Below are 12601 nucleotides of genomic sequence, written 5' to 3' on the forward strand. Positions count from 1 at the left end.
TATGTTATTGGTGCCTACGTGGACCACGACTTGAGGCTATTCCCCCCTCCCCCGAAAGGATCCCGAAAACACTATCAGAGACATCACGAACCCTGGCACCTAGGAGGCAGCACACCAACTGTGAGACTCTCTTGTTCCCACAGAACCTCCGATCTGTCTTCCTAACTATGGAGTCCCCAGTGACTAATGCAAATCACTAATACATTTAATGGTAAGGTCTTGGGGAGTGTTGCTGAACAAAAAGATCTTGGAGTGCAGATTCATAGTTCATTGAAAGTGGAGTTGAAGGTGGGTAGAATAGTGAAGGTGGCATTTGGTATGCTTTTCTTTATTGGTCAGAGCATTGAGTATAGGAGTTGGAAGGTCATGCTGAGGCTGTACAGGGTAGTGGTGAGACCACTCTTGAAATGTTGTGTGCAATTCTGGTCTCCCTCTTATTGGAAGGATGTTGTGAAACATTAAAGAGTTCAAAAAAGATTTACAAGGATGTTGCCAGAGTTGGAAGGTTTGAGCTATAGGGAGAGGCCAAGTAGGCTGGAGTTGTTTGCCCTGGAGCGTTGGAGGCTGCGGGGTGACCTTATAGAGGTTTATGAAATTACGAGCAGCATGGATACGGTACCCTGGGGTGGGCAAGCCCAAAACTAGAGGGCATAAGTTAAAGGTGAGAAGGGAAATATTTAAAAAGGAACACACAGAGGGTGGTGCGTGTATGGAATGAGCTGCCAAAGGAAGTTGTGGAGGTTGGTACAATTACAACATTTAAAAGATATCTGGATGCGTATATGAATAGGAAGGGTTTAGAGGGGTTTGGGCCAAGTGTTGGCAAATGGGACCAAATTACTTTAGGATATCTGGTCGATATGAACGATTTGGACTGAAGGGTCTGTTTTTGTGCTGTACACCTCTACGATAGAAGCTAAAGTTTCAGTAATACCAGTAAAACACTATGTTCAGTTATCTCCTTCAGCTTCAAATCTTGTACATGCCTTTTCCAATAAGTTTCACCTTTACTTCAACTGCACCACTGGCCAGTCAGCTAGAATACTCTGGTAGTTTGGAACCTTTGCCTCATCCCTGTTATCCTGCTACCTTTGTTTCATTTCAAGACAATTTTTATCAAACACATCTTCGGCTCCCCAGTGAGAGAGATTTTCCTTCGACTTCGTGACCATTTCCTTTGCTTTTCCTCAATGTTAAGTACGAAGGTCAAAATGCTGCATCATTAACCATGCGTAGTCAAATTAGCTAGTAATAGACATTGCTGTTCTTTAGTTTACCTGATCTATTTGATCCTGCTGTCCTTTGTACACAGTTTCTGGGTCAGATGGAGGTCTCAGGTGAAATTCAGAGTCACAGAAATTGCCATCTCCGTCCACATTGTGTAAACTCTCCCAGACCACCTTCTCTTCTGTCAGAAAGCCCTGGTCTGTCACCAGTAGATACAGCTGGCCCTAATACATTAAAAAGATGAAACATGAATTCAACTTCATTTCAGTCAGATTTCTTTCTGAACAAATTGATAAAAAAGGTGAAATTTTTGTTGAGCAAATTAACGGCATTGATTAATAATAGCCGTTAATTAATAAGATTAATTAATAAGATTAATTTCACCTTCTTTATAAAGTTTGAGTATGTGAAATTGTACAACGCAGTTCGTCAACACCATCGTTTCATCCGGGAAAATTAATCCAGCCCATATAGTACCTCTCTTCACTATAGTCAATTGGATCAGTAGAATCCTAACAACCCCAGGCATTTTGTAGATGAGATCCACAAAATTCAGAGAATTCTAAAGTTTACAATGAGGCTGGGTTACAAGAGAATGCACTGGTGCACCAAGCATTCTTTCAAGGTTGGAGCAGAACACAGTACAGTACAGGCATTTGACCCTATTTTCCAAACTCTCAATCTCGACCAGCCAGAAGAACAAGGGCAGCAGATGCAGTTGGCGTTCCAATGCAAGATCTCCCCAAAGACAGTACCATCCTTACTCGGAATTATACTGCCATTCCTTCAGTGCCATTAGGTCAAATCATGAATCTCCTTAACAGCATTATGGGTGTACCTACACCACATGGACTTCATTTCAAGATAACAACTTATCAGCAGTTTTTCCAGGGGACATAGGGTTCGGCAATAAATGTTAGCCTAGCCAATGACACCCACATCCCATGAATGAATAAAAATAAATCATGTGTGCTAAGTAGTCAATGATTATTCTCGAACTCAAAATAAAACAAAGTGACTCATTGCTGAAGTTCTGTGGCCATATGTTTGGACAACTAAAAGCTAGTTCTCAGGTCAGCTCTCAGGCATAGAGGAGGAGTATTTAAAAATAAATCCATATTATTTGCAGTTTTCAAATGAGTTAACTTTTCACCTGTTTTCAGTAGACTTTTCATTTCCATTCCTTTAAAAAATATTCTGCATGAAGGGAACAGGTAATGTTAATAATCTTGTCAATGAGAGAGTATTTATACACACACACACACACACTAATCTCCTCAACACCGTTTGCTCCTTTTGTGTAGTAGTCTGAAGATTTGAGTTTGAAGAGAAACAAGAGCAACATTTCTTAGTAGGAGTGGAGATGTACCAGGTCAAAGTCATACAGCATCAAAATAGACCCTTCAGTCCAAACAGACCATGCTGAACATAATCCCAAATTAAACCAGTGTCACCTTCGTGCTCTGTCCCATATCCTTGCAAATCTTTTCTATTTATGTACTTATCAAAATGCCTTTTAAACACTAATTCTACTTACATCCACCACTTCCTCAGGACATCAATTCCACAGACGAACCACTGTGTAACAAATTTGTCTGATGTCTTGTTTAAACTTCTCTCCTCTCACCTTAAAAACCCCAGTCTTGAAATCCCACATTCCAGGGAAAAGGCAACAACCATTAACTCTACCCATAACTCTCATTCTTTTATCAACTCCTACCAGGTCAGTTTTCAACCTCCTTTACTCCAAAGAACTCCCAGCCTCTCTTTCTAACTCAAACTCAAACCTTCCATATCCAGCAACATCCCAGTAAATCTGTTCGGAACCCTCTCCAGCTTAATAATAATTCATTTTGGGAACTAACATTTCATTTATGGGAAAGATAGATTAATCTTAACAAGATGCTTCACAGCCATTGCAAAGCCTGAAATAATGAGTGTATAATTAACATAGCTTTGTTCTGTAAGAATATTGTTCCTAGTTTGGTTCGGTATTCTACTGGTTGAGTATATACCAGAATAAACATAGATTTTCATTTTCATGCAATGTTTATGGCATTACATACATGGAATCAAATCCACGTTTTGGACAAAAATAAAGTTCTAAGAAAATCCATGCAAGAGACTTCCATTTTTTTTCCCAGCCAGGGACAGAAGGTGAAGACAACGCTGAAACGATATACGAGTACAATTCTCTTTCTAAAAGAAAACAAAAAAGCAGCAATGACAAGAGAAAAAGCTGTTTGTTAAAATTGCATGTAGTAAGAGTTAGTGGCATTATCTCTCAACTATTAATCCAAATATCCAGATAATATTCTGGGGATCTGTGTTCGAATCCTAGCGCAGCAGATGACGGAATTTGAATTTAATAAAAATCTGGAAATAAGCATCCAATGATGACCACAAATCCATTGACAATTGTCAGAACAACAATCCTGGTTCATTACTTTTCTTTAGGGAAGGAAACTGCCATCCTGACCATTCTGGCCTACATGTAACTCCAAACCCACAGCAACACAGTTGACTCTTAATAGCCCTCTGGGCAATTAAGGATGGGCAATAAACACTGGCCTAGTCCGTAACACTCTCGTCCCACGAATAAACAAACGGAAAGCATTTCAAAATGTCCCAAAATGATTTCCAGCCAATTAGTTACATTAGAGCAGTCACCGATACATCGGTTAAATACAGTAGTCAACTTGCACACAGCATACCATAAACGGCAAATTAACCTACCAGATATTATAACTATTGTATTAGTCATAAAAATCAACACTGTTTTTGGTGGGATTTAAAAACGTCAGAGACTGACATGTCTTAAGTGACGCTACTCGCAGTGATATGTTTTCATTCTTTTGTATGATGAAGGAATATTGGCCAAGATGCCAGTTAAAAAACCGTTCTCGGAATAAGGTCAGTAGTTGACAGCTGGATTGAGCAATGCATATTGTATGCTTCTTGAAACAGGAAGCTGCTGCAATACAATTAAATTCCTCTAGATGGTGATGCAGAAGTATTAGAGCTTTATGCTCAAAGTGAAATTTCATTTTTTGTTATATCTAAGATTGCATTTGGATATTAAAACAAAATTGCTTCATGTACAATATTGATAAATGTGCACAATTCCTAAAGAGAAACAGTGCTGAACAAAGAGACCTTGGAGTGCAGATTCATAGTTCATTGAAAGTGGAGTCGCAGGTAGATAGGATAGTGAAGGCGTTTGGCATGCTGGCCTTTATTAGTCAGTGCATTGAATATAGGAGTTGAGAGGTCACGTTGCAGCTGTACAGGACATTGGTTAGACCACCATTGGAATACTGCATGCAATTCTAGTCTCCTTCCTATTGGAAGAATGTTGTGAAACTTGAAAGGGTTCACAAAAGATTTACAGCAATGTTGCCAGGGTTGTAGGGGTTGAGCTATAGCAAGAGGCTGAAAAGGCTGGGGCTGTTTTCCCAGGGACGGAGGCTGAGGAGTGATCTTCTTGAGGTTTCTAAAATCATGAGGAACATGGATAGGATGAATAGCCAAGGACTTTTCCTTGGGGTCGGGGAGTCCAGTGCGGTGGAGGCAAAGGTATTTTTGGGGGGGGCGGGGGAGGCATAGGTGTAAGGTGAGGGGAAAGATTTAAAAGGGACCATGGGGCAACTTTTACATGCAGAGGGTAGTGTGTGCAGAGAAGGAGCTGCCCGAGGAAGTGGTGGAGGCTGGTACAATTGCAACATTTAAGAGGCATCTGGATGAGTCCACAAATAGAAAAAGCTTAGAGGGATACGGGCCAAATGTTGGCATAATGGGACTAGATTTATTTAGGATATCTGGTCAGCAGAACAAGTTGGACCAAAGAGACTGATGGACATGTACATCAGGGTCCTTTGATCTTCTGTTTCCCACAATCCAACCTCCATGTATTCTCTTTGTTTATCCCACGTGAGCACATCACCTCAAACTTATCCAATTGAATCCCATTTGCCACTGATCAGCTGTCTATATCCTCCTATGCTAAAAGGCTATCCTTCTCAATATTTACCATCTCACCAATTTTCATATCATTCAGATTTTCTGATCATCACTCAAAAATGATTTCGGCTTGAATTTAGATGTACACCACAAATAGGCAGGATTGCCAACACTGACCACTGTGGAGCCCCAATGAATACAAGCCTTTTGCAACAACACTCCTTGACCATCACCCTCTGCTTCATGCGACTCAGCCAATTTTGGATCCAATTAGGTAAATTTCCTTTGATCACAAGGGCTACTGCCTTCACTATCAGCTTCCCACGTGGGACTTTCTCAAAACACTTCGTCAAGTCCAAAGAAACTCCGTTGAGTGCATTGCACTCATCCACACACCTGGTTAAATCAAGTTGGTCAGACATGAATATTCTTGATTTAATCCCTGTACCTCTTCATCCCCAGAATTGCTTCCAATAGTTTCCCCACCACCGAGGTTAGACTGTCCAGCCTGCAGTTTCCTGGTTTATCCCTTGCTCCCATTAACAACAGTATAACACTACATGACCTCCAGTACTCTGGCACCTCTCCCGTGGCCAGATAGGAATTGAAAATTATTGCCAGTGGCCTTGCTATTTTCTCCCTTGTCTCACTCAAAAGCCTGGGATCCATCTCATCTGGCCCTGCATGTTTGTCTACTTGTAAGCCTTCCAGGCCACTCAGTACCTCCTCTCTGTCTATGCTAATTTCAAGTGCATCAATTTTTTGATCCTGATTTCTGTAACCATATCATGCCTCGCGCTAGTGAAAACTAATAATAATTTTTTAAGAACCCTACCTACATCCTCTGGCTCCATACACAATTTACCACTGTGGTCCTTAAATGGTCCAACCGGCCATTATTTTTCATGTCCTCTTTGAGCCTTTAACATATCCTTTTTGAATTTCTCCTTGCACACTGTACAATAGCACTTCTGTTGTTTGAGTTCTTGCTATCTACCGTAGCCTCCCTTTTTGTCTTCATCCAAGCCTGTATATCCCTTGATGTCCAGGGATCACTGGATTTTTGGGTCACCCTTTGTCTGTACTGGAACATGTTGACCCTGTGCTCTCCCAGTTTCCTTCTGTAAAGCCTCTCACTGCTCTGACATTCTTCATCGGTCTCATGTAACTTTTAGCAGAATGTATATCTAACATTCTGGTAGCTCTAGTCATAAACTGACCTTCCTATATCCCCAATATTCTGTGCATTTTATTGCTTTCTTGCCTCTTCCTGTTTTCACAATGCCACATAGTATTTTGTAGTTACAGAAACGGCAACATTAAGTATGTCTGATACTTCTTCAGGAAATGTTTGTTTACACATTAAGTTGCTTTTTCTGATCAGGGCTTACAGCTAGCTCATTCAAAGAGGTCACCCGTGGAGGAAAGGGCACCCTGTCACATAGTAGATCTGCAAGTTGCCAGACCTACAGATAATAGATGTTCTGCCCAATTATGACAAGATAGATTTGTACATTTCTGAAGATGACCATTTGCTATATACAAAGTTGACATCATAAAAATTTAAGTTAGTAACTGGAAATCCAAAGATTTTAGCCATAGAGTCATACAACAAAGAAACAGACCCTTTAGTCCAACTCGTCCATGCCGACCAGATATCTGAAACTGATCTAGTCCCATTTGCCAGCATTTGGCCTATATCACTCTAAACCGTTCCTATTCAGGTACCATCCAGATGCCTTTTTAATGTTGCAATTGTGGTTACCTCCACCACCACCTCTGGAAGCTTGTTTCATACATGCATCACCCTCAACGTGAAAAGGTTGCTCCCAGAGTCCTTTCAAATCTTTCCCCCTCACCTTCAACCAATGCCCTCTAGTTTTGGACTCCCTTACCCTGGGAAAAAGACCTTGGCTATTCAACCTATTTATGTCCCTCAACATCTAAGGCCATGTTCCACATCCAACACTCCAGGGAAAATAACCCCAGCCTATTCAGCCTCTCCCTACAGCTCAAACCCTCCAACACCAACAAATCCTTTTAGGTCTTTTCTGAACTCTTTCAAGTTTCACATCTTTCCGAGAACAAGGAGACCAGAATTGAATGCAACATTCCAAAAGTGACCTCACCAATGTCCTGTACAGCCACAAGGTAATGTCCCAACGCCTATACTCAATGCACTGGCCAATGGAAAGCAGGCGTGTCACATAGATGGGTTAATGCCAGGAAAGGTAAGAGAGGTAAGCAGGTAGTGCAGGAGTCTTCTATGGCTATCCCCATTTCAAACAAGTATGCTGTTTTGGAAAATGTATGGCGTGATGGATTCTCAGGGGAATGTAGCACAAACAGCCAAGTTTCTTGTATCGAGACTGGCTCTAATGTAATGAGAGGTACATCAGGGTCCGAGAGATCAATTGTGTAAGGGGACTCGCTAGTTCGAAGCACAGACAGATGCTTCTGTTACCAACAGTGAAAAATCAGAATGATATGATGCCTCCCTGATGCCAAGATCAAGGATGTTTCAGAGAGGGTGCAGAATGCTCTCATGGGGGAAGAGGGACCAGCAAGAGGTCATTGTCCACATTGGAACTGGCGACATCGGAAGGGAAAAGGATGATATTCTGAAGGGAGAATACAGAAAGTTAGGTAGGAATTTAAAAAGGAGATCCTTAAGAGTAGTAATATCTGGATTACTCCTGGTGCTGCAAGCGAGCGAGGGTAGGAATAGGAGGATAGAGCAAATGAATGCATGGTTGAGGAGCTGATGAATGGGAGAAGGATTTACATTTTTGCATCATTGGAATCTCTTCAGGGGATAGAAATGACCTGTACAAGGACAGATTGCACCTAAATTGGAAGGGGGCTAATATACTGACAGGGAGATTTGCTGGAGCTGCTCAGGAGGGTGTAAACTAGTAAGGTGGGGGAAGGGAGAGATGGTTTGGTGGGTCCCAGGGAGATAGGGAGGAAAGACATCAATCGGAGACTGGCACAGTTGATAACAGAAACGAGTCAGTCAGGGCAGGCAGGGACAATGCAGAGGACAAGGTAGGACTGATAAATTATACTGCATTTACTTCAATGCAAGAGACCCAAAAGGGAAGGCAGATGGGGAAATAAGGCAGGGCAGGTGAGTGAAATGTCAGTGGGGGGGCACTTTGGGGCCAGCGACCATAATTCTATTAGATTTAAAATAGTGATGGAAAAGGATAGACCAGATCTAAAAGTTGAAGTTCTAAATTGGAAGAAGGCCAACTTAGAAGGTATTAGGCAAGAATTTCAAAAGCTGATTGTTTGCAGGTAAAGGGACAGCTGGAAAATGGGAAGCCTTCAAAAATGAAATAACGAGAATCCAGAGAAAGTATATTTCTGTCAGGGTGAAAGGAAAGGCTGGTAGGTATAGGGAATGCTGGATGACTAAAGAAATTGAGGGTTTGGTTAAGAAAAAGAAGCAAGCATATAGACAAGATAGTTCAAATAAATCCTTAGAAGAGTATAAAGGCAGTAGGAGAATACTTAAGAGGGAAATCAGGAGCGCAAAAAGGGGACATGAGATAGCTTTGGTAAATAGTTTGAAGGAGAATCCAAAGGTTTTTACAAATACATTAAGGACAAAAGGGTAACTAGGGAGAGAATATGGTCGCTCAAAGATCAACAAGGCAGCCTTTGTGTGGAGTCGCAGTAGATGGGGAGATACTAAATGGGTATTTTGTATCAGTGTTTACTGTGGAAAAGGATTCAAAGATATAGAATGTAGGGAAATAGGTGGTGACACCTTGAAAAATGTCCACATTACACAGGAGGAAGTGCTGGATGTCTTGAAATATGGGAATGTGGATAAATGCCAAGACCTGATCAGGTGTACCCTAGAACTCTGTGGGAAGCTAAGGAAGTGATTGCTGGGCCTCTTGCTGAGATATTTGTATCATCAATAGTCACAGGTGAGGTGCCGGAAGACTGGAGGTTGGCTAATGTGGTGCCACTGTTTAAGGAGGTTAAGACAAGCCAGGGAACTATAGACCAGTGAGCCTGGTATCGGTGGGGCAAGTTGTTGGAGGGAATCCTGAGGGACAGGATGTACATGTATTTAGAAAGGCAAGGACTGATTAGGGATAGTCAACATGGCTTTATGCGTGGGAAATCATGTCTCACAAACTTGATTGAGTTTTTTGAAGAGGTAACAAAGAGGATTGATGAGGACAGAGCGGTAGATGTGATCTATATGGACTTCAGTAAGGCGATCGACAAGGTTCCCCATGGGAGACTGGTGAGGAAGGTTAGATCTCAGGGAGAATTAGCCAATTGGATTCAGTACTAGCTCAAAGGTAGAAGACAGAGGGTGGTGGTGGAGGATTGTTTTTCAGACTGGAGGCCTATGACCAGTGGAGTGCCACAAGGATCAGTGCTGGGTCCTCTACTTTTTGTCATTTACATAAATGATTTGGATGCGAGCATAAGAAGTATAGTAAGTAAGTTTGCAGAATGACACCAAAATTGGAGGTGTAGTGGACAGCGAAGAAGGTAACCTCAGATTACAACAGGATCTTGATCAGATGGGCCAATGGGCTGAGGAGTAGATGGAGTTTAGTTCACATAAATGCGAGGTGGTGCATTTTGGGAAAGCAAATCTTAGCAGGACTTGTACACTTAATGGTAAGCTCCTCAGGAGTGTTGCTTAACAAAGAGACCTTGGAGTGCAGGTTCATAGCTCCTTGAAAGTGGAGTGACACGTAGATAGGATAGTGAAGGCAGTGCTTCGTGTGCTTTCTTTTATTGGTCAGAGTGTTGAGTACAGGAGATTGGTTAGGCCACTTTTGGAATATTGCGCACAATTCTGGTCTCCTTCCTATCGGAAGGATGTTGTGAAACTTGTAAGGGTTCAGAAAAGTTTTACAAGGATGTTGCCAGGGAGCTATAGGGAAAAGCTGAATAGGCTGGGGCTGTTTTCCCTGGAGCGTCAGAGGCTGAGCAGTGACCTTTTAGAGGTTTATAAAATCATGAGGTGCAAGGACAGGATAAATAGGCAAGTCTTTTCCCTGGGTTGGTGGAGTCCAGAACTAGACGGCATAGGTTTAGGGTGGGAGGGGCAAGATATAAAAGAGACCTAAGGGGCAACTTTTTCATGCAGAGGGTGGTATGTGTATGGAATGAGATGCCAGAGGAAGTGGTGCTGGCCAGTATAAGTGCAACATTTAAAATGCATTTGGACGGGTATATGAATAGGAAGGGTGTGGAGGGATAGAGGCTGGGTGCTGGTAGGTGCGACTAGTTAGGGTTGGGATACCTGATTGGCATGGACGAGTTGAACCGAAGGGTCTGTTTCTGTGCTGTACATCTCTATGACTCTAAGTATGTATACCTGGATGTCAAATCCAACCATTATTAGTTGTAGCTCTGACCTTTACAGCCAGCCCATTTACATGGAATGACTCAATAACTGTTCAAATACTGGCTCTTTGGAAATCAAACCAGAGAGTCTATGGGCTCTTGTGGTTCAGTGGTAGTATCCCTATTTCTGTGCCAGCAGGCCAAGATTGAAGTTCCATCCATTTCACTGGCATGTAATACAATATCTGAACAGACTGCTTCGAAAACAAAACCAGAGAATGATGGCTGGCCATGGATCTGTTTCACAAGGAATGCCTTGAAGAGGGGAAGGAAGAAAATTGGCACACGACTCACCTAACTTGTTACCCCTCTTTAAGTAATCCATGTCTTGAATTGACATGTAGTCACATAATGCATGTGTGCTATTTTAAACATCAAGCATTTCAGCTGTATGTTTATCCTTGTTTCAAACTGTCTTATTTTCTCCATCCTAGAATATTGCACCATCGATACACTAGTTCAGCACACAAGTGGATCCAACATTCAATGCACTGCTTAAAATTTAACACACAGCAGTGTAACAGCACTGAATTTTCTGAAAAGAATTTATTCACCGATAAGTGTCTGAACTCCTGGCTTTCATCACTGTAAACCAGAGCAGAACGATGTTGCCAGTCTTCCATGAAAATTGCAACTCTAATAATCACAACTCAAATAGCAGGAAAACGTACTTGCACTGGTGTGAGAAGATTCGTGAAATACTGACCTCACGTATAACTGCTAAATTGACTTGCTGCCAGATTCAAAGGACGTCTGCTACATTGTAAGGAGCAACATTGCCTGAATTGATCTACAGATCTCACCGGGGTAATTTTACAAAGTTCTAAGTGCTATACAGAATGCAAGCTGTTTTCAACTTCCACCTGATGATAAGTATTGTCATAAAGGTCCATTAATTGGAGCAAAAAGAAGAAGGTGACAATTTTATAGTGACACCATGTAAACAAGTACATGCAGGTAATAAGGAAAGCAAATAGAATTTTGGCATTTATTGCTGAAGGAAGACCAAAATGAAAATAGGAAAGTGCTGCTGCAGCTAAACAAGGCATTAAGCAGACCACACCTGAAGTTGTGTACAGAGTTTTGGTCCCTTAAGGAGGGATGTAGCTGTATCGGAGGCACTTCAAAGGAAGTTTACTAAAACTCACTATGTTCACGCATTCTTCCAGAAATGAGGGGTTTGTCTTATTAAGAGAGATTGAGCGGTTTTGGCATATACTCTCTGGAGTTTGGAAAATGAGAGGAGATCTAATTGAAGGGCACATGATGCTGAAGGGGATTGACCAAGCAGGTTTCCTCATGTTGGGCAATCTGGAATAAAATATAATAGATTGTGATTAAGGAGTTGCAGATTTAAGCACAGATGAGAAGAAATTACTTCTCCTAAAGGGTCTTGAATCTGTTAAAATTCACAACCCTGGAATGTGGTGCATGCTGGGCTGCAGTAACTTTAAGGAGGAGACAGGTTTTTAATTAGTAACGGGTGGAAGAGTTATGGAGTGTGGGCAGGAAAGTGATGTTGAGGTTGAGATGAGATCAGCCATGACTGTATCAATGGCAAAGCAGACTCAGGAATTGCCTGTTCCTGCTGCTATCTCTTATGTTCTTCTGCTAAAGTCAGCTTTGAATGAGTTGTCACGTTAATACAGAACTTGGGAAGAACAGATAGACTTCCATACATACTCAAGTAGCACATTCGGTCATCAAGAGCAACAATTAAAACTAGAGAAGGTAGTAGTTATAGGTCTCGGAGAATGGGAACTTCCTACTTATTTGGTCAGGCTATCCTGATTGGAATGGATTTCACAATCTTCTTGTGTTTCTTAACTGTTTCTTTAATACCCTTAACCATCCCAACTCCACACCCTGAATTTGGAGCCTGACGCTAAATATATGAGAAGGGATGAGAAAGAAAGAGGAACAGGGAGAAATGAGGAGGAACAGGGAGAATTAATTTGTGGAATTCTTCTCACATTTTCAACTGGCTAAAAAATAATATCCAGATACAGTAAAAATGAGTTCACTG

General features: G+C 41.7%; 1 protein-coding gene across 4 annotated transcripts in view; it reads right to left on the reverse strand.

The window, feature by feature from the left end:
* The window catches only part of mindy2 (MINDY lysine 48 deubiquitinase 2), a 58655-nt gene that overhangs the window by 11871 nt on the left and 34183 nt on the right, over nt 1–12601 (reverse strand). For 2 of the 4 annotated variants that reach the window (XR_006309490.2, XR_006309489.2), the window contains exons 8-9: nt 2381–2424; nt 1278–1451 (exon numbers count right to left, since the gene is read on the reverse strand). Coding sequence is in view for 2 of the 4 variants with exons in the window: in XM_043677448.2 (XP_043533383.1) it covers nt 1278–1451 (174 nt within the window). In the remaining 2 variants the exon portion in view is untranslated. The remainder of the gene's footprint in view (nt 1–1277; nt 1452–2380; nt 2425–12601) is intronic. The other 2 variants (XM_043677448.2, XM_043677446.2) reach the window with 1 other exon arrangement.

Source organism: Chiloscyllium plagiosum, unplaced genomic scaffold (genome assembly GCF_037043375.1).
Source record: "Chiloscyllium plagiosum isolate Xiang-an unplaced genomic scaffold, Cpla_swu_hap1 HiC_scaffold_39, whole genome shotgun sequence".
Taxonomy (NCBI): Eukaryota; Metazoa; Chordata; class Chondrichthyes; order Orectolobiformes; family Hemiscylliidae; genus Chiloscyllium; species Chiloscyllium plagiosum.